Genomic DNA, 22,287 nt, shown 5'->3' with positions numbered 1-22,287 from the left:
TCATTCACATCAGTCTGAAAATGTCAACACTGTCAATAAAATGAATCTTTTCAGTAACAATGACTTGTAATTGAGAAGTTTACGTTGATGACAGTCGGCGTTTAACGAACCGTGCCCGTTTAATAATCGATAAACAGGATGGTGGAGATTGCTGCTTGATTTGAATATGACCTGCAGAAGTCGCCTCAGGTTGGGCCGCTGCTTGTTTACGGACAACACGTGAACACGTACAACATTTATACTGCTTGTTGTTAACGTGGTCCTAATCCCAGGCGCAAATGGGTTAGTGTGTAAAATGATAATCATAACTACACAGAATGGAGTTGAACAAAATTATAGTTTCAGGGATCGAATTTTACATTTGCATTATTTCATTACAACATGGATACAATTCGTAAATGTAATGTTAGTCGTTTACATTAAATTATTTGTATTATTACTATTGTATTATTATTATTATTATTATTATTATTATTATTATTATTATTATTATCGCATTTAGTAACGTTTTGGGTTTCTTTCTTTTTTTGAAATTGTTGCCTATGATCTGTCTGCATTTACACTGCACTTCCCTTTCGTAAAACAATAATTATGGACACATTGTCATTAATCCTGTACAGATCTGTCCCTGTGCGTCAACAGGACCGACAGGAACGTGTCCTGTTACCTTCATCAATATTGCATCAGTGCTCTGCCCCTCACGTGTGCCACATGAAAGTGATTAAGCTGAACCTTTTATTGACTTTAAAAAGTTAAATGTCCGTCGCTTATGGCTCAAGGGTGTCCCTATTGTTCTTGTGTCTGATCTTGGTCTTTCAGCTTGGGGGACAGAATTGAGCGCAGATCACAGAGAGTGACCTTTAAAGCAGCTGGTTATTGTCAGAACGCGTGTAGGCGGTGTTTAGCTTGTAAACGGTGAATCCGTGGGAACTCAGCACATGATGCAGGCCTGCACCCTGTATTCACCAGCGGGCCCCGGCTCCATGCGCACAACAATGTGTCGGTGGGTCCCTGCTGTTTTTAGCGGAATGCCAAATCCCACTACAACCTCTTCCATGCATAATATCAATAGCGCTGCAGTATCTTAACAGGAGAGCGAAAACAATTAATTTAATGCTATTTTTTTTCTTTTTGTCGGCACAATGCGCAACAATGTAATGAAAGATTAATGAGGTTGTGTTTTATTTTTTTAAATGTTGAATTTATTTAAACCTATTTTAGTAGGTTTAGGTGATTAGTAGGTGTTTTTATTTATTACTCGAACCCCTTTGTAGCCAGCACCATATCCATGTGTGTAGACCTGCAGGCTGTCATAAGATCAAAAAAACTCAAACCACCTTCACTGGCCACGAAACCATATAGTTAATGCTGACTGCCTGTGTGAGTGGGAGTGCCTCGCCATAAGTTTTCCCGTCACTTGATTGTTGTCATGTCGTAGAGGGGGCTGTACTACAGTCTGTCTGCCATGTGGACACTGCTACTGCTGCTGCTGATGATGATGCTGCTGCTGCTGATGCTGGCGCAACACAAACTATCCGCACACACCGACACCACAGCAGAGAGAGGAGGACGGTGAGAAGGAGGGAGGTGGCGCTACACGGACAACTGAGTCCCAATCCCAAAGCAAACATCTTTACATCTTCCAACACAGACTTCTGATCGCTCCGACATTCACTTGATCACAGCCTTCTCATTCAGGACGGAGGGGAGCTGCGCGAGCTTTAAAGGTGAGTTTCAGACCCTGACTTCGGCGGCATTTCATAGCCGTGTAATCTTTTAGTCGGCATTATCATTAAGTGTCATTATTTCAGCCAGCATAGCACGATGATTTTGCGTATTGTTGAATAAAATTAGTCAGAATTTACGGACAATCGCGTGTCGTTTTTAATAACTAAAAAACTCAGCCTTTTAAAATTAATTTATGTGGAATTTTGCCTAAAATATACAATTTGCCAATCACCCTTACGATATTAACATATTGGTTAATAGGGCCGTGCTTTTATTCCTAAAAAATGAACAACCGCTCATGTAACTTTATTAAATCCTCTCTTTCTATGTTTATCAGATTGAACTATATGCAATGAAAAATTGGACTTAAGCGATGCACAGTATAAAGGCTAATTATAAAGCTTTACAAGAGCTGCAAATATTTGGACATAAAACTTACATGTTCATGTCAAACGACGTCTCTGCAGCCTCCAGGCCTCCAACGATGGACTCCATACCTGCAGGACGAGACTCCAGCTCTTCGCCAAGCTCCAAACAAGAACTTTCCTACCCGAGCACCAACAACTTAAAGCCCAACCAGGTCGGAGAGACGGTACTGTACGGAATACCTATCGTGTCTTTGGTGATAGATGGCCAGGAGAGACTCTGTCTGGCACAGATCTCTAACACCCTGTTGAAGAATTACAGCTATAACGAGATACACAACCGGCGTGTGGCTCTGGGGATCACCTGCGTCCAGTGCACCCCTGTCCAGCTGGAGATCCTTCGGAGAGCCGGTGCGATGCCAATCTCCTCCAGGCGCTGCGGGATGATCACTAAACGCGAGGCTGAGAGACTTTGTAAATCGTTTCTAGGAGCTCATTCGCCTCCTAAACTTCCAGAAAATTTTGCTTTTGATGTGTCTCACGAGTGCGCCTGGGGGAGTCGAGGCAGCTTCATTCCGGCCAGATACAACAGCTCCAGGGCCAAGTGCATCAAGTGCTCCTATTGCAACATGTATTTTTCTCCAAATAAATTCATATTTCACTCGCATCGCACACCAGAATCCAAGTACACACAGCCAGATGCAGCAAACTTTAATTCTTGGAGGCGGCATCTCAAATTAACAGATAAAAGCAGCCAGACAGACATATTACACGCTTGGGAAGATGTGAAGGCCATGTTCAACGGGGGCAGTCGTAAGAGGACGCTGCCAGGCAGTGGCTCAGAGTCCACCTCTCCATTAAAATCACATGGACCCAATCGTCCCCGAGACTCACCTGAGATACCTGCAAAAATGCTCAGCTGCGAGGACAACAGGGGCGGCATGACGAGCGCACGCAGCTACCCAGTGATCCCGGTGCCGAGTAAAGGCTTCGGGATGCTGCAAAAGATCCCACCGCCTCTCTTCCCTCATCCGTACGGATTCCCAGCGTTTGGCCTGTGCCAAAAGAAGGACGACGTAATGATGGGAGAGCAAAGCAAAGTGGGGCTCCCAGGTGTCCTGTGGCCTAGTACCAAGGATAGCGCATATCCCTCCTTCCCCATGTTCTGGCCCGCGGCAAGCGCGCTGCCCATGCCCCCGTACCCCCAGACTCAGCATAAACCCGCACAAGAGCTGCTATGTCCTCCTAGACAGGCTGACGTGGACATATCTGAGCACAGTGACCGAAGCACCAACACGTCAAAAGACAGCGTGGTTGAAAACGACCGATGCTCTAGCACGCAGTCCGCGCGTAACGAAGATGACAAGTCAGGGGACGAGTCGAGGCCGCTGGAGGGGATGACCCTTGCGCCAAGGAAAATCAGCTACGTCTCCGCGTTCAGACCCGTCATTAAAGACGCTGACTGCATCGCCAAGCTGTACGGCAACAGGGGCGCTTACAACGGGTGTCGCACCGGCTATTTGTCACCCGATTTTTTAAGTGAGAGCTCAAGCTACCGGTCCATGTCCCCCTGCGTGGACAGCGAGGGCGAGCCGGACGTGGATGTGGAGACAAACAAAACGCCAGAGGAGGAGGACTCCCGGCATCCGTCCTCAGTCTGTCCTCGGACCCCACCCGGGTTGCCCCACAGTGTTTCCACAAACGACTCGGAATCCAAGGGCTTACAGGACGGCGGGATGATGCTTGATTCTCAAAAAACGAGCCTCCACGTGGCCCAGTCCTCTGAAAGAGAACTGCAGAGCAAGCAGTTGTCCCACATAGCTGCGTCTTTCACTGAAGTGAGTGACATAATCGAAAAGCAGGACAGATGACACAAGCTGTAATATTTAACTCAAGTTTTCTGCAAGTGGCTTTGTTTTTTTCGGTTTGTGTGCATTTTAAGAAGATAAATGTTTTCCTGTTGGGGGGAAATTCCCTAATGTTAAAACTGTGTAAGAGCAGCAGCAAACAGCATGTTCACGCATTTCAGTGGGATAAATCATAAACAATTCCTTCAAATAAAAATATAAACACTTCAACTAAGAGTATATTTTTAATTATCAAGTTTAGATTATATTTTAATAGAGCTCAAAGGAATGGTATTTTTCCTTCTTTAGGCTTACTCACATGAGAGGAGTGATCTGCAACAAAGGAGCAGTCCGTACCACTTCAGACCTGCGAATTACCAGGCTGGGGTGCTCACAACAAATGGTTAGACATTGTGTTCTGCTTTTTTTTTTTTTTCTTTCTTTTTTTTTTCTTTTTTTTTTTTTTTTACATTTAGCTGTTAAAAAAACGAAAGTAGGGAAAAATTACATCGATTTATTTTCTCTTAAGATGAGAGTGCGAGTAAAGAAGAGCCGTCTTCTACAGTGGAGGAGATCGAAACCAAGTCTTTTAATGAACAAAGCAGTGAGGAGAACCAGCGAGAGCCGGGTGATGGTGAGTTATTCCCAGGTCAGCGAATAGGATTTTTCAATCATATAGGTTCTTTATTAGGGCACGAAGAGGGTCGACTTTCTTTTGCAAATAAAAGACAATAATGTATTTTCTGTGCATTTAGGCGAGGACGTAGCAGCAAGAGCTCCATCCCAAAGAGACATTGAAACTCTGGCAAAAGGTAAGGCAACGTTAAATCATTGATGTATTACAAACTTTATCTACAATTATGAATTATATACCGGTGCTATTTCTCATACTTACACAAAATGGTTTTCAATATAATTGCCAATAAATGTTAATATAATAATTGCAAATAAATTGCTACTAAAGCCTGAATAAAATTAGTTTTCTATTTTTAAACATAAAACGTATTTTATTCAAGCTTTATTAGCGATACCCCCTCACTTGTCTCCATGTCCTTTTAGTCCTGAGGCCTTGGGGCCAGACTTATCCCAAAGTATTTGTTAATTAACTGTCACTTGCTTATCTTAACAACTGATAACAGGTTTTAAAGAAAATGAGACAATGCTTTCAATTTTTGTTCACTTTCTGGTTGTGGTTTGAGGCAGATTTTGTGGGATTTCTTTGTTTTTTTTTTCTTACTACAGGTCCAGGAAGACCTGCTCTGAATTTTCAGTCTAAATGATGATAATGCCCTCATAACTGTCAGTAAAAATAGAAGAGTGTCCTAGCAGGAGGCTGATAATAGTAGGGGGCTGATAAAACAGCCTGTACCTTTCCTCCTCAAACACCCTTTACTGTTGTGTTTTTTAGAGGAACTACAGAAACAGCTGTTACAGCAAGTTGAGCTGAGGAAAAAACTGGAACGTGAATTTCAAAGCTTGAAAGGTAAGATCAATTTTGCAACAGTGTTATTTACACTATTTTGGCTTTCATCAGTCCCAGTGATTTCACTGATAGAGTCTCAAAAGTCTTTCTCTTTTTAATTGTTACTTTTCTGATATTGTTGTGATTCAAACTACAACCATGAAATCCAGAACTGTATAAAGGACACCAATCTACCAGAAATGCTAAGTGGTTCAGGGACATGCTCCATTGGGAAGAGGTGTTTTCATAACCCCTTTTAACAGTTATTTGGGAGGAATACGATTTTAACCTTCTCTCTGAACACTTACAAAATAGTTCTTTGTAGGAAACATAATGGAATAGCAAATATTTGGGAGCTCAATTTGAATTCAAATTACTTGGTTTAAGTTTATAGGCAGAAAGAGTTTTGAAAAAGGTAAGTGTGAAGAATGTCAAAATGTTTATGCTGTATAATAACTGAGCAGAGTATCGCTTTGATTAAAATAAGAATACTCAGCTTTTTGCACGGCAGAACAATTGAAAATGTTTCACAAAGCTTCATTCTGCAATGCAGATGTATAGAAGATCTGGATTCAGCATATGTGCCGTTAACTGTGGTTTTAAAATTTGTAGTTTATCTGTACATGGAGAAGCTTGAAGCTACATCATGTAAATCCCAGGACACTCCTTAGCACACTCACTGAAAATACATCCTCTAACCTTCTCTAAAAATGTTTAAAAAGCTACTGTTTCAATAGATTTACTTGGTGTAGAATCTAATATCAAAAATGAGAAAATGAACAACTCAGAACTGCTTTAAAATCAGTATTCAATTTAAAAAAAAAGGCAGAAAATTCTCATAGTTAAAATTGTGTGTAATTATAAAAAACCTCAAATTTCCATTAGATTGTGTGAACATAAACGTCAGTAATAAGGATGGATAATGGCTTCTGATCATTTTACCGGTGAAAATATCTCAATCGTGAGCTGTTGTGCTGTATTATCATTTGTATGTTGTATTATTGCACAATGGTAAAATACAATATATTTTGGACAATACGAATGGTGTCTTAGAAATGAATTCAATACTATTAAATTATTGTAAAATGTCCATATTGTTGGGTTCTGTAATGGACATTATTGTTCATTCCATAGTCTTGCTGGTTGTAAAATACTACATGTCATCACTTTCTAACAAATCTAACATGAGATTCCAGTGGTGCATACAAACTCAGAGCTTTGTGGTGGAGTTGGGCAAAACCTATAAATACTGTGAAATATAAATTTGTTCTGCTCTTATTTAAATTCAGCTATTGTACGTTTAATTAAAACAAAACAAAGAACAAGGGACATGAACGCTCATCTGCTTTGTTCTGCATTCATTGCACATTTCATTTCGCTTGAAATGACTAAGTCTGCAACTCACCCATTTTTTGAGAACCAACAATTAGATTAAGTTTTATAAAAATAATTTTCTCTGAATTATTTACAAAAATCTTACAGTGTTTGTGACGTCGTGTTTGCTTCATGAATTCGGGACCTGGTTTATGGCTTTATTTAGAGCACAGCGCCCTCTAGAGGCGGATAAATCTGCACCCTCCGCAGAAAGCACGACTCGATCCAATTAAACTAATCTAACATTGTATTCTTAAGTTCACATAAATAATTATGACAAAAGTCAGACCTACCCACGCGCATTTCAAAGTATTTTCGGTATTTATGCCGGAGTGAGTGGCCAAATAAATGTCTCAGACAACGATGACCTTGTACTGACTATTTTACCTGCAGCCTCACTGACTGAAATCTACCTCTGCCATGTGTTCCTCAGATAATTTTCAGGATCAGATGAAAAGGGAACTTTCCTACAGGGAGGAGATGGTTCAGCAGCTTCACATCGTCCGAGGTGAGAAAAATAAAGCAGAGGGAGCGGAAACAGCAGCGCTGCGACGTGCCTTCAGTTCCCAGTGTGGACCCACAGATTTACTGGGGCGTATTTGCCGACGTGATTGATGTTTGGCTATGTGCTTAAATGGCTCTGTGTGCACAAGATCTCATGCCTGGTTTTATCTGTTGGGTGTTTTCATATGTAAAGAAGTTTGTCAAGTTGTAACCAGATTTCCTCATGATTTACTCATGATCCGTTCATTATTTTCTGCATATTATTTGGCCGCTTATGCAGACTCAGACATTTAACCCAGCAGAAATTACACCTAAACATTTTTTTCAACGCTTGAAAAACAATTTATATTTTATGCAGTTTGCAGTTTAAGAACATTTTACACTCACGCACTCGTACACTATTGATGGTTTTATCTCCTTTTTCATAGAAGCTCACGACGCTTTACACCATTTCTCCTGTAAGATGCTGACTCCTCGCCACTGCACCGGATCGTGCACCTTCAAATCTCCTTTACTGCCACCCTGAATCAAATCCCTATACATTTATAAAAGGAGACCCATCCACAGCTTCTGTCAAACAGCAAAACACGGAACCCCCACCCCAGAGAAACTCTGAGGAATAACGTCGAAAATAGACTAACTTGTAATTATTTGTAAAAAATTTAAAACGTGTATCTACCTTCAGCATTTATGTACTGTGACCATCTTACATAGGTTAAATTTTGTTTTTCTGCAATGACACGATTGATGATATTTATTATTTGTGGCAAAGTGCAATGAAAAAATATGTATCTTGTAATAGTTATAGGTTGTTATTTGTTTTTTTGTTGTCAATAATAGCCAATTCATCGCTCCTCATCCTCACAGTATTGTGAATTAGCCTACTACTTTTGCTGTGTTCTTTGCAGGCCAGTAGCTTACTTGGGAAGTTATGCACTTTAAACGAGTGACGGGAATTATAAATAAAAGGCCTTTGCATTGAAATAGGTTCACACTGTAATTATTTGTGACGGTCAAACCAAGCCTAGACTCAACGAGGAAGTTAGTAGGCCAAATTGGGCTTCATCTGCAACCTTGTAAGTAGTGGCATATTTTACTCAGAGTAGTTTATTTGTTTTTGCAATATTTGTTTTCATCGCTAATGAATAAATCATTTTATTAAAAGAAATGTGGATTCTTGCCCTCAGCAGGCTCAGCAGGCATAATTCCCTTTCCCTGTTGTTTTTTTTCCTCTAATATTCACAAAACAACATACAAAACTAATGTAGCCCATAGGCTAAATGGTACCAGCAGCAGAATGTGACTCTATGAATGGTAGTTATAATTTTACACGTTTATCATAGGAGAAACAAAGAGTTTGCTTTTACTTTGAAATTAAGACCTCTGGGTGTTGGGTTACTGAGGCTACAGGTTGTAGCCTAAATGAAGGGCTGAATCATAGAAGAAATAAATTCAACTAACTGCTATGAAACCAATAAACGTTTGTCATTTCTACTTATTAATCATTCATTTTCTGTTGACTGACTCACCAGCAGTGGTGATGGCCTATTCAGATTCTTTACTTAAGCAAAAGTACCTCAATGTAGAATAGAAAAACTGCAGTAAAGGAAAATTGCAAAAGTATCTCTATGTATCTGTGTAGTAAAATGACCCCTGACTGATGTACCTATTATACAAGAGGTAGTATTCATAAATATATTGTTACTAATGTATCAGTGGATAAACAACATTTTACTTTTGAAGGCTAGCCAGTTGATGTGGGGCTGGTTTTAAACCACTTTACAGCTTGGTGAGGTGCCTGGAAAAAGTAAAAAAGTATAATAAATATGCCTTGATATGTATATGGCCTAAAACAAAAGAACACTACAATCGACACTGAAGAGTTTTTGAAAAGTAGAAGACAGAGGTTGGATGCAAGAACATTTTCAAGTCAATACGTACCTCTTGGGGTGCAGTAACATCCCTCATTGAGAAATAAGAGGAAAATTAAAGGTACACATGTGACTAAGCTGTTCTCAAAACTAAGCAGCTGTGCAAGATGGAGACTAGTTACTTAGACCACCAAGACACGTATGACTCCTCTGATGAAGATGAGCTTCAGCAGCTGAGATTGGAGAGATTGTACATATGACAACTGAGGCCCAGGTTCTTCACCAGCGTTTGATCTGATGAGAACATCGCTCTGTAACTCAGAAGAGTCATAGGTATCTTAGTGGTCTCCTTATTAGGCCAGTGAAGCAGTTACGCAGCATGGCTGCTCTAGGCAGATTTACTACTCCAAGAGACATTCAATGACTTGGAAATGTTCATTAGCCATCCCCCGACTTCTGTTTTTTAGTGGTTCTTTCCTGAGTTTTCTGAGTGTTCTTCAATATTCTTGGTGTAGTTTTTGTTCAGGATTTTATTTCACCAGTGACCGGACCTTCCAGATATAAGTGTACTATACATAGGTTCTTTACCAATCCTTCAAACACATTCACTGCACTCGGGTGATCTCTACTTAACCAGCTGTGGCTGCACTAGTGGTAATTTAGGTTTGTTACTTTTAATGGAGTGGATATTGCAGGTATTTTATGTTTTATATTTTTTAAATTTTTTTCTTGACTTTTATCAAAAAGGCTAAATTAAATTGACCACCTTTAAATTTTATAAAAACTATAAGGTGAAGATTCTATCCAGATTTTTAGGGACTGTAGTCTAAGCCACAGGTCACCAGACAAAGCCGAGGGGTCAACATAGAAGAACAAAAAATAAACAAAAACTCTTTGATGCGTTTTGTGTAATTGCAAAGTCTAACCTCTTTCACACTCCAAACGTTAGTCCATTCAAATAAAATCAGTTTCGATCCAAAGTGCTAACAACTCCAAGTGTCTGATTTATCTTTGTAACACCAGGACAAAACCCATCTCGTTGGATTTTATCGGTTGTGTTTGAATGTTATTTTTAGTGTTGCGGCAGCGCCCCCTGCTGGGAGCTGCCTCGAAGCGACAGGCAATTTTGAATTGACTACGCTGTCCCTTGAGGACGGCTGTTGCGCATGCGCACATAATGTAACAAGATGGCGGAGAGTGCGGAACTCAAGGTAAAGCGAATGCCTACATTAGTTAGAAATAAATAGACTCTTGAAATAGTGAAATTTGAAATTTAAATGATGGCACTGTGTGTACGTTATCCACACCCATGAAATTGTGTTATAAAGGCATATAACTAAAAAAAGAGCAAATCAGATGAGGCCAGACCAACTGCTAGCTGAAGGGCTAGCTCGCTAGCATTAGCTTTGTTATTGTTGCCGACGCTGTGTTAGGCACACTCTCTTGTATGGTTTATCTGCGGATAAGGCCTGGTGTTACTTTTAAAAGTTGAAAGCCGTGGCATGTAAGCATTTTGAACGTAATGACACCTTAGCGTTAGCCACCCGATAGTTCCAGTACTGCATCTGGCGAAACGCAATATCTGTTAAAAACGGGCTCTGTCTATTCCCTGCAAAGCAAGCGTAACGTCAGTTTAGCATCCATAAACACTTTCGTTCTTTCTAACCAGATGTGATGTTATTCTTTGAAATAGTGTCGCTATTGTCTAATTAGTTGAAATGTAACCCAGGTGAGAGGGTTCAAACACACAAGATTAATTAAATAATGTAACGTTACCATTAGGTTATAAGTAAGAATACACCAACATCACATATGCACTGTTAGCTATTTTATGCTAAGTAGCTAAATCCAGCCTGTTTCTGTTCACCTTCTACTGTCTTAATTTTGATAATTATCAAATGATGTAATAGAAAACACTCACAGTATAAACATTTTCTATCCAATCTGCTCCTTGCCTAAACGAATAGAAACCCTGTTGACACTCCTCCTCTACTACACGCTGTCATATTAGTGTGTTATTACTAATCCTGTAAGGTTAAGCAATTTGCGTGTTTCACAGTTTACAATGCGTTTAATAAAGCTTATAGGAGAGTCTTTATATTAATTATGTCCAAATATTCCGCTTATGTCTGGTGGCATGCCCTAATTGATTTAAATCAACAGGTTTTTATTTAAATAGCCCTTTAGTGTACATTTTTCCTCACTCAATGATGCTATTCGGACTCTTCAGGTAAATGGCAGTGACTGATGGCAGTATGTACATAGACAGGTTTTTCTTTAAATGCTTATTTAAAAGTAGGAACCCAATATGACAATATGCGGAGAAGCCCTATTAACATAATTATCTGATCAATGATTGCACAGTTTAATTGCATCTGTGTCATAGAATCAATCCAATTCTGTTTATTGAATGTTTAAAACATATTTGTGCCACTTAGCACATTTCTTTGTAATGATAACTATAAATTATGTTGTATGGAATTTTTTTTCTGTTTTGAGAACCTAATCAACGACAACATCCACAACAACACACTACTTTCCTAAATACTGGCAGATCTGAAGTAACTCTTCCCTGACAGTCTTTGGTGTATTGAATTCCATTATTTTTGCACAAGTACCCATGTTACCGCATACACGCCCTGCATTTTTACTTGCAGCATTTTAATAAAAACTTTAGTCTAATTAAAAAATTAGATCTAGTATAATAAATGTATAGTTGTTAGTTGTGAAGGATTCAAACATTTAAAAACATCAGTCAGACAAATCATAACTTAATGAATTGCAATCATTACCATTTTAAGTTAAAATGAGAACAGAAAACTTGTTTCTTAACTTTAGAGTAAGAAATGTGTTTTCTAGGGTGTAATAGCCCATTTTCCCACTCTTCATTTTCCACCAGCAAATGATAATGAGCCTTCGAGTTTCGGAGCTCCAGGTGTTGTTGGGATATGCAGGGCGGAATAAGCATGGTCGCAAACATGAACTTTTGACCAAAGCTCTCCACCTACTCAAGGCTGGTTGCAGTCCGGCTGTGCAGATGAAAATCAAAGAACTCTACAGACGACGCTTCCCAACAAAAATGGTTTCGCCAGTGGACCTTGCCCTGCCTGGTGTTCATTCTGCCTCCAGCCTGCCCGCTGGCCTTGCCCAGCTGGGATTTGACAACCACGGTTCCGCATCACCTCTGCTGCCTGTTTCTTTACTTGGGCCTAAGCATGAGCTGAGTTTGCCTCATCTTCCCACTGCCCTGCACCCTGTACACCCTGATGTCAAACTCCAGAGATTGCCATTCTATGACGTGCTGGATGAACTCATTAAGCCAACCAGCCTGTGTGAGTTCACCAATTTCTGTTCAGCTGTGTGTGTAATAACACTTTTCTCGTATTTGCAAAGTGATGGAATATTGTGACCACCAAAATCTGAAGTAAAACCATGCTCAACATTGAAAGTGAGTAGTGCATATTGATTTCAGTACGTTTCCCCAGTGACTGTCGTGTTGTTTCTGTTTATTTGTCATAGCGTCAGACAACAGCCAGCGGTTCCAGGAAGCATGTTATGCCTTTGCATTAACACCACAACAAGTTCAACAGATCAGCAGCTCCATGTAAGTGAGAATGTTTATCAGTGAGTACTGGCTTCAGCTAGAGATGAGAGTAAAGAAAAAATTAATACTGTAAAACATTAAACAAACATAAAACAAAGTGTTCTAACTGGCTTAACCTGATTTTGCTTTTGATTCTTTAGGGACATATCTGGGACCAAATGTGACTTTGCTGTTCAAGTCCAGTTAAGGTACGTGCAGTACACTTTTTTTCTGAGCATAAAAGCGTAATAATTTGGGTCCGTACTAAGCCTCGCAGTTCTGAATCAAACATAAATAGTTGTGGTATTTATAGCCATGTGTAGTTCCTTTCATTACAGTCTATAGATTTAAAACATATCTGTGCAATGTAGAATCCTTTCTAGCTGTGTAGTCTGGCTTTCAGAGTCAGATTTAACAACCTAAAGCCTAAACATAATATTCAATTTTAACCTAAATTCCTACCTAGCTTATTGCTATATAGGTAACTTTAAATCAAAGAAAGTATCAATGGGAATTACCTTCTGAATTGTGTTCTTATTGTGGAAAGGGAGATGCAGGTGACAAAAAAATTTGGAATCTGGATATTTTACCAAACTGGGCAATATGCCCAAAGTCGCAAAGCCTCTAATCAAATAAACCATAGCATTTTCACCAATATGGTAAAAAAAAATCATTTGTGGTTCAGTTCTTTGAGTGTAGTTTTCAGTTCGCTTACAGATAAGGAAATTTAAGCGAGTCCTGTAGTGGAGATAAAAACTCATATAACACAAGGTAAACTTTGGGGGCATTTTTTGCTTGAGGACTAATGATATAAAAAACTGACATTTTTCCTTAGTTGCAGAATTAATATTCACTGTATGGATGAATGCCATCCTTTAAGAAGTGCTCTCCTATATCATAGATGGAGATGGCTGTACTTGACACAACTGAAATGGTAAAATAAGCAAGCAAGCCAACCTTTTTTTGTGAAAGTGGAAACTTAAAAGAAACAATTTGCTTTTGAAATTTAGTCTCACAACATTTGAATTGATTGCCAATTTTCCATTGTCTTCCTTTTCAGATTTTGTCTATCAGAGACAAGCTGTCCCCAGGAGGATCATTTCCCCCCTAATCTGTGTGTGAAGGTGAACGGCAAACCCTGTAATCTCCCGGTGAGTCTAGATCATTTACAGTCTATCTTTTAATATTTTCCGTAACTGAAAATCAAAGTTGTTGATGTTGGATTGTTTTTTTTCTCTGCAGGGATATCTTCCTCCAACCAAAAATGGAGTTGAACCAAAAAGGCCAAGTCGTCCCATTAACATAACCTCTCTTGTCCGACTGTCCACCACAATTCCCAACACAATTGTGGTCTCATGGACCTCAGAAATTGGAAGGGTATGAAAGTCTATTTAGAATAAAAACATTTTATGAATCATGTATGAAGTGTTTTTTCTGTAGTCCAGACCAAACTCACCTCAGTATATTCATTATTTTTCATTTGTATTTTTTAGAGCTTTTCTATGGCTGTTTATTTAGTAAGACAGCAGTCCTCTGCAGTGTTGTTGCAAAGACTAAGGGCCAAAGGAATTAGGAACCCTGACCACTCAAGAGCTCTGAGTAAGTTTCTATAATTTAACTTACTATAATAAATCTAAAACTACATCTGCAGAGAAGTAAGAATATGATATTAATCAGCAGTTTCATATAGTAAATTCTTGGTCTTTTGTTTGTTTGTTTGAACGCATAGTCGGGGCACATTGGATGTCCCAGGATTTAGACTTGGGACCTAAAAAGGGAACAGTCATGAATAGACCTTTGTTGTATTGTGCATTGTATGTTAGCACTGATGATTTCAGTTGATTGTTGCATTAAATATGCTTATTCTACACTTTGATCAAACAATCTTTTTTCATATTTAATCTTGTTTTTTGCTTGCTTTTTTCACAGTCAAAGAGAAATTGACAGCTGATCCCGAGAGTGAGATTGCCACCACCAGTCTACGCGTTTCTCTCCTGTGTCCTGTAAATACAACAACACTATACTGCTTAGTTTAGGGAAAAAAGGCCAGTGTCATTGTAGTAATTTTAAAGATAGAATTGGCTAATTTATTATCTTATTCTTAGATCAACCAGAAATGACTCGACGTGTTATAACAAATATATTATACAATAGGGGAGGATTATGGAGTGTAACCATATTCTGTATTTTATGCCCAAACCAACTAGTAATGCATATCCTGTGTGTTCTGTTTTGTTTGAAAGCTTGGGAAGATGAGGCTGACAATCCCCTGCAGAGCCATGACTTGCTCTCACCTTCAGTGCTTTGATGCTACGCTTTATATCCAAATGAATGAGAAGAAGCCAACTTGGGTATGTCCAGTCTGTGACAAGAAGGCACCCTATGAGCACCTCATTATTGATGGGTGAGCACAACACTTTTATCTGATGCAAGAGGTCCAGGTGTACTATTTTAGTATAGGGTTTGTTTTGAGCATGTAAGGTAACAAACAAGCTGCATTTATCTGTAGATTTGGGGTCAAAGATTAATATTTCTTAATGAATGTTTTGTTTAGTCATTTGTATATAGAGTTTAATTTTCTGATTTTCAGAAACATGTGGTCAAACATTTGGGATTAAACCCTCATTTGCACCGGTGGATTTCTACTGAAAAATGCCAATTTCTCTGCCATGTGTGTGCATACCAAGGTTTCTAATCATCTTTGTACAAGAAAAGGAGCTCTTCAGCTCCAAAACACACAAACAGCAAAAAAAATACAGAAAGTAGTTTGTTTTGTCACTTTGCTATTGAAATCTGTGACTTGTGCTTCCAAAAAATTATCAGAGATAAGTGAGAGATCAAATTACTCATCTCCTGCATGTGTACAGGGATTCACAATATCCATGTGATTGAACTGCATTTAAATGCACTGTGCCCATTCAGCAAAAACAGAGTTGTCTGGAATTGTGCTCAAATTTCTCCACTGCTCAATTCGATGTCAAATATTCCGAGTAGGTTATATTTTACTTTGCAGTTACTTTGGGAATAAAATAGTCATGACATCTCTACAGTTGTACCCTTCTTTATAGCATATATTTTTTTTTGTAGTCAGATGCATTTATCTTTTCCTTTAAGCAGACTCGGATTGTATTTTATTGTGTCATTTAAAGTTGAAGCAGAACTCCACCCTTGTATTTTTTCAGTTTTTCGTCTGACTACCTGCTTCAAAAGTTGATACCAAATGATACAAAAGCCTTATTGAGATTCATGGATTATCACCAAATCTGCTCATACCATGGTAACTGTAACTCATTGTCGTGTTGTATTTTCAGACTGTTTGTGTCTTATTGAAGCATAATGCTGTTTTCACAGGTTGTTCATGGAAATCTTGAATGGCTGTTCTGACTGCGATGAAATCCAGTTCAAAGAAGATGGAAGTTGGGCCCCCATGAGGTCAAAGAAGGAGGTGCAGGAGGTGTCTGCCTCATACAATGGTGTAGACAGCGGTACGTACCGTGCATTTCTGGTTCTTTGAGTAGTCTATATTGTGATCTGGGAGTACAGTTTAACTTTGGTTTGTCATTGTAGATTTGTCTCGAACAGAAACAAATGAGAATAAACGGGGATCATCTAATGACAATAGTAAGAAAGTGGATGTGATTGACCTGACACTGGATAGTTCATCAGAAGATGAGCTAGATGATGAGCTGCCTCCTAAAAGGGCCTGCTCCTCGCTGTCCCCCATCTCCCCACCTGCAAGCAAGGGGTGAGTAACCAAATTAGGAATGTCTCGATGCCAATATCAGTGTCATGTTCAATACTGCCCTAATGTACTCATAAAACCGATATTGCATTAACCTCAACAGATAGGTGGACATGGAACAGTTTATGGTTTAGAGCTGTTTTAAGATAATTGATAACGTCTAAAGTAAAGCTGAAAGAAGGCTTTTCTCTGCTTAAGTCTTATGTTCCAGTTACTAACAGTCACACTCAATATTATTTTAAACATGTTTAATATTTGCAACTGGTAACAGTGAAAACCAAGGGATAGCTGCAGTAATTACAACTTTACCTGAAGTTTTTTTTAACCTCCATATTTCTCTTTAGACTCTACAGTCCATGTTGTCTGCACCTCTCATTCCAGGATCTGACCTCAAAGCTGTGTTTTGTCTTTTTTTGTTTGTTTGTTTTGTTTTTTTTTTCTTTTCTTATCAGCAAAAGTAGCTCTATTTATAAAAACCCAGACTAGCTTTATTGGCTTAACTGCAGTGGATTGATGAAGAATTTATTACTTGTATCGGCAAGTACTCATATATAAGAACTTCTAGTTGTAACCAGTGAAAAATACTGTATCAGAACTTCTGTAGACCAAAAGAAAAAGAGGAAATGACATCAATTTAGAGAAATGTTGAGGATCTTTGTGCTCAGCTTTTTCATGTTACTTGTTTTGCCTATAACATGATTTGTATTGCCTCTCAGAGTACTGAACCTAAACAACCAGGCTTCACCTCTGGCTAGAGCTCCCAGCATGCCCCCTGTGGAGACCAGCTACATTCCTCCTCCACCACCTCTTATTAAGGACTATCGCCACTACTATCACACAGCTAGTGACCTGCCAGGTAAACTTTAGTTTTATTTAAATATTCGCCTCGAATTATTTGTTCTGTCTGTTCTGGTTTGAAGCAATACCCCCCTAGGGCAACTACATTGTAAGAAATTAGGACCTAAATCTGAAGTGCTGATTTGTGCAAAAACACATCATGAAGCCAATGCTTATTTACTGAATTGTAATGTAGCATATCTCCTAATAGATGTGTCAATATATTTATTTGTTTGTTTTTAAATGAAAAAAAATCAGTGAACAACCTATAGCGTGACTACAGAGCTGAAGATACTCCCTTGAATTATAGAAGTCGGCCTTTTAAACAAGACCGTCTATTACAGCATAGTTGCATTAGGAAGGCATCACTTCTCAGCCAGTATGAGCAGGACTGTAACAACTCTTTGTTTATAACCTGGGTTTTTAAAATTAAGACAGATTTGACAAAACGTTTTTCCACACAGATTTTTGTTCTGTGTTAAATCAGTGTGTAACTTCATCTACAACTACTGCTGAATGCAATGAATGGACTGACTCGTTTTCCTTTTCTTGCAGATTTAAATCTCTTCTCCTTCTTCCAAGGTGACAATCAGGTATGTTTACTGAGACACTCGTTATTACAAAATATCTTGTTTAACCAGCAAGTGTCCTCTTAGGTGGCTTTCCAGCTGAATTGGCATTAGCCTGACAGTCAAAGACAGAGTGATGTCTTTCACTGTCAGCTTAGCGAATCAGTGCACCAGAGGAGACCAAAGCATAAACAACACCAGTACAACTTTTAATGTTGTTGTAACCTGTTATCAGACATATGTTCCATTAGAGCTAGTTATAACTCTTTGTAGTCAGGGAGATTGTTGTGAAAATGATAAGCTCATGCTGCTTTGCTAACAATTTGTATACGTGTAGTCCAAGGGTTCCTGTTTCCCCACTTCTCATGAACATATACATGCTAGTTGGTAGTTTACGGCAATCTTCGCAGTGTGGACAAGTGCCATTCGCTGTCCCAGATGAAGATTTGGTGTGGAAATGCAATAGTCAGCATCAGTCATGGCTACTTCTTTAATGTCAAATGGGTGTGTCTCTTGCCCTTTTTATAAAGAAACCCTGCCACATTTGTGTTCAGCTGCCCTCTTTGTGAGACACTCCTGTCAATTTGCACTGAGCTAAAAACACCATGCTAAAGACACTTCAGTGTTCATTTCACTCAGGAACCAGCACCCTGGTTCATACTATATCTGCAAATTACCCATAGCAAAGCTCATGCTTTGTTAAGTGCTTTTACTAATTTTGCACATATACAACTTGATTTGGGCTTAAAGTTGTTGTGATACTAGCAAACAAAGCTAATTACTCAGTGTTTGATAGTAGCTTTAAGATTTAATTCATAAATATATAGATATTTTACAAAACATCATACAAGTTTAATAAATAATAAAAAGAAACTATTGTCACATCTGGCATTAAATACATATTTTTCCAACACACCAAATTAATATTTTATGTAATAAATCTACACATAACACCAGTTTTAACAGACTGTTCAGCATAGGCTGTGCAATAGTAGTTGGTGGTTGGTATTTATTTTAGTATTAGTACTTATTGTACTTTTGATGAACAACCCATCAAAGTGAGGTATCCACAAATTGGTTTAATGAATTATTATTACAACTGAGGTTAGATATTCAATGTTCATCATATAAAACTCCTTTCAAACCTAGGAGTTATTTTCGGAGTTGAAATACCTTTTTAGATAACTTTGCCACTCGTGATGGTCTGATGGTGAAAGTAGTGTCAGTCGGTAGCATCATACTGTAGTATGTTTGTTTATTAATGGTCCTTCTCTGTCTTGTTAGCATTACAATATGGTGATGGCTGCCGCAGCAGCTGCATCAGCGTCAGCCTCAGAGGAACATGACCTTCTACTCAACCGTTACCTGCCCTACGGCTCCCCTCAGATGTTGCGGGAGCAGCCCGGCACACCAGGGAGCAGCACGTTGGCAGCCACCAATGGAGGTAGCAACAGTGGCAGTACCAGTAGTTTGGTGTCGTCCAGCAGTCTGCGGGATCGTGACAAAGACAGAGAGCGAGACAGAGAAAGGGACAGCCACACAATCTCAGGATTATCAAGGTCCTCGGTGGATGCAGCAGCAGCCATTTATGGTTCCATATCTGACGTTATCTCTCTTGACTAGATCTACACAGGAACTGAAAAACAAGTGAGACCTCGAGAACAAGAGTTCTTTGTAAATAAGGAAGAGGAAGATGAAAGAATACAGTGCTATGTACAGAGAGGAAAATCTATTTTCAATTTTACTTATCATATGTATATAAACTTAGGACGCTTCTTGTCCAGTGAGTTACTTCAGTTGATATTTTTCTGTGGATACTGAAGGTTTTTTCACACCTCTTCATGTGGTCCTTTGATTATATTGTACCTTTTGTACCTGGTTTTTACACTTTTGTTTCAATATTCCATGTCAAAGGCATTATTTCAGTATACTGTTGTCTGCACACAACCCAGTGAGGTGACACCTTGTGGAACATATTTAGATTATTAAAAAAAAAAGTGGGCATTGTTATAGATAAAGGCAAGTCACAGCAAGACAGGAACATGTGAAACACTTCTAAATCTCTCCTTTCTATCAAAAATGTTTGGACAGCAGAAAGATCTGGCCAATTTTGCCAACACTGTAGATTTTTTTGAAAGACATTCATGCTGTGGTCGTATTATTTTAAGAGATTATTTATGATGTAAGTTATGTTTATGCTGTTTTTTTAAAGAAGCATTCCTTATGCCTCTAGGAGCTGTTGCCACTAGATTTGCAAAAGCAAATGCTAGATCCTTCTGTTGTCATAACAAAACATTTTCCTCTTCCCTTTTTACTTAAATAAAGTTATATTTATAGTCCAGACTATACCTAAATACCTACAGTTAATTGGGAGTCAGTATTGTAAGACCAGGCTTGTTCAGTGTGTGATTGAATGCCACTAATGCAACAAGCAGCCTTCGATTGTACACATCTAAGATTTAAATTATTGTGTGTTTTGTTTTGTGTCCTACATTTACAGAGACAACTACAGTGAAGTGTCCATTAAACATTCATAATTTCAAGACCAGGCTGATTTCTCATCCACTTGAAATTATTCTTTATTTGAGAGACCTAAAAATGTTTGGCTGCGAGTGGGTTAAGGACATTTCATGACTTCATATTTGATTTTAGCACTTGCTTTTTTCCAAACAGCTGTCAAGCAGTCAAGCATTTACAGTTGCAATAAAAACTTCTTCAGTAGGTTTCAGCTTTGCATGTCTGCAAATTACCTAAGATCTCTCCTGCTACGCTGTTCTTTAGTGAGGACAAAGGCTGCATAACTGTTTTTCTTTAGTGTTTTTGCAGCAGCGTTCAAAGTGTATCACGAGCATTTTGGCCCAGAAGTTAAAACTACTTAAGTTATTATTGACGCCTCCACCTCCCTTTGTTTTTCTTGACTTGTGCTTATGGTTAGGATTATTTATTATCATATATGTTTTCAGCATTTGTTTGATGCGTGAATATGCATTGCTGTCATTGTATGTGGTATTTCTTTTGTAATTATCTAATTAATGCTATTTAAAGATGTCATTGTTGATTGACATGCATTGTAATATTTTTAATTTCTCTGCCCGTTTTACTACCAGATGATGTCAATAGAGGCTTTGATCAATTTGAAATGCTAAGGTCTACTGTGCTGTTTGATATTTGTAAGAATTAAACAGTTACATACTGCATTGCTTTGGAATGTCCAAGGACAGTCACGATTCCCCTGTATGTTTATTTATTTTTTTTGTATGCATAAGCTTATGTAAATGCACCTTTTTAAATACTAATGCTTATAAAATGATCAAAATAAGTCACAAAGATAGGGAAACTTCATCTGTGCATTGTTGTTTAAAGAAAATATCAAACCTATAGGACCTTTCGGCCCATTATTAACTGCCAAATCATTGACACTGGAAAAAAAACTAACTTTTTTACCTGCTGTTGGCCAAATGTGGAGCATCTGTGTATCCCAGATATTTAGGTTGTGGCTCAACAAGCAGTCTGTCTTGAGATTCATTTGCGTGTTCTTATCTGAAGCATGTACAGAGACCTTCATTTAAGGTTTAACCGGTGAATCTGTGATTTCAGAAAAGACTTATTTCATTTCAGTTAAATTCTTGTTAGTTACTACAATAAAGGCAGTTCAGTCCAAATTCAAGAGAAAACTTATAAAATCTCTTTGTTCAGTGCTCAGCAGTCTGTCACTGCTCTTTGCACTGTGGTTATTGCTTCAAGACAATAATGAGGTTGCCTATGACCTTATGGAGGTTAAAAGTAGTGTTAAATAATAATGGACCTTTTTACAACAGCAGAAATTTCAAAAAACCAAAGTGGAAAGAAAATTAGTGATGAATGAATCCTATTTAGCAGCTGATGAGAGCATGAGCAGAATGTCACTTCATTATATCCTTTCCACGGGTAACAAAGGAAAGAGAGAAAAACAGTGAAATACACATATGTTATCACATCTAAACAGCTGCATCAAGTGGACATGTGGAACTAGTTATTAGGAGCTGGATACTTTCAGTGGCTGGATTATCATTAAGCAATGAGACCATATGAATTTAATTGTTTTGATGTTATAACAATCTGTGAACAAGACGTCCATTCCTAAGAAAGCAGTATTATATCTGTCTTTGGTATTTGAACATGTTTTCAGCAGGACATCTTGATTATGATGTTGCCAAATCCAAATCCAAGAACTTTTGTAATAATTAGGAGGGAGGCTGCTGAGTGTGCAGAGTTTGGTAGATTGTCCACCAACATAGGATCACTGAGCTGAAGAGCTTTGCACCTGCTTTGCTGCAGGTGACATTTGTTATCAGCGTGCAATGGACAGGAGCAATTGTAGACCTGGATGACAGTGTTCAGGTAGGAAGGTGCTGTTGAGTTGACC

General features: G+C 38.6%; 2 protein-coding genes across 5 annotated transcripts; both read left to right on the top strand.

The window, feature by feature from the left end:
• The first annotated feature begins 1,424 nt into the window (after positions 1 to 1,424).
• Positions 1,425 to 8,749, top strand: skor1b (SKI family transcriptional corepressor 1b). Of its 3 annotated transcripts, none has more exons than XM_067502820.1 (8): positions 1,425 to 1,727; positions 2,196 to 3,931; positions 4,250 to 4,343; positions 4,470 to 4,589; positions 4,696 to 4,752; positions 5,349 to 5,423; positions 7,210 to 7,284; positions 7,712 to 8,749. In XM_067502820.1, the coding sequence occupies exons 2-8, from the start codon at positions 2,213 to 2,215 to the stop codon at positions 7,804 to 7,806; spliced, it is 2,235 nt and encodes a 744-aa protein (XP_067358921.1). In that variant the 5' UTR covers positions 1,425 to 1,727; positions 2,196 to 2,212; the 3' UTR covers positions 7,807 to 8,749. The 3 variants fall into 3 exon arrangements, with proteins under 3 accessions (XP_067358921.1, XP_067358920.1, XP_067358922.1); XM_067502819.1 differs by having other exon boundaries at positions 7,709 to 8,748; XM_067502821.1 differs by having other exon boundaries at positions 1,426 to 1,727; positions 4,470 to 4,574; positions 7,709 to 8,748.
• A 1,554-nt stretch (positions 8,750 to 10,303) lies between these two features.
• On the top strand, positions 10,304 to 21,102 carry pias1b (protein inhibitor of activated STAT, 1b). 2 transcript variants are annotated; one of them, XM_067502210.1, is made up of 14 exons: positions 10,304 to 10,362; positions 12,165 to 12,483; positions 12,671 to 12,755; positions 12,896 to 12,943; positions 13,795 to 13,885; positions 13,977 to 14,111; positions 14,228 to 14,333; positions 14,664 to 14,737; positions 14,978 to 15,138; positions 16,086 to 16,219; positions 16,302 to 16,479; positions 17,193 to 17,332; positions 17,869 to 17,906; positions 19,167 to 21,102. In XM_067502210.1, the coding sequence occupies exons 1-14, from the start codon at positions 10,339 to 10,341 to the stop codon at positions 19,503 to 19,505; spliced, it is 1,872 nt and encodes a 623-aa protein (XP_067358311.1). In that variant the 5' UTR covers positions 10,304 to 10,338; the 3' UTR covers positions 19,506 to 21,102. The 2 variants fall into 2 exon arrangements, with proteins under 2 accessions (XP_067358311.1, XP_067358310.1); XM_067502209.1 differs by having other exon boundaries at positions 10,318 to 10,362; positions 12,051 to 12,483.
• Positions 21,103 to 22,287: the final 1,185 nt, after the last annotated feature.

The sequence above is a fragment of the Channa argus genome, chromosome 4, assembly GCF_033026475.1.
Source record: "Channa argus isolate prfri chromosome 4, Channa argus male v1.0, whole genome shotgun sequence".
NCBI lineage: Eukaryota > Metazoa > Chordata > Actinopteri > Anabantiformes > Channidae > Channa > Channa argus.
This window is presented reverse-complemented; position numbering and strand designations above follow the sequence as displayed.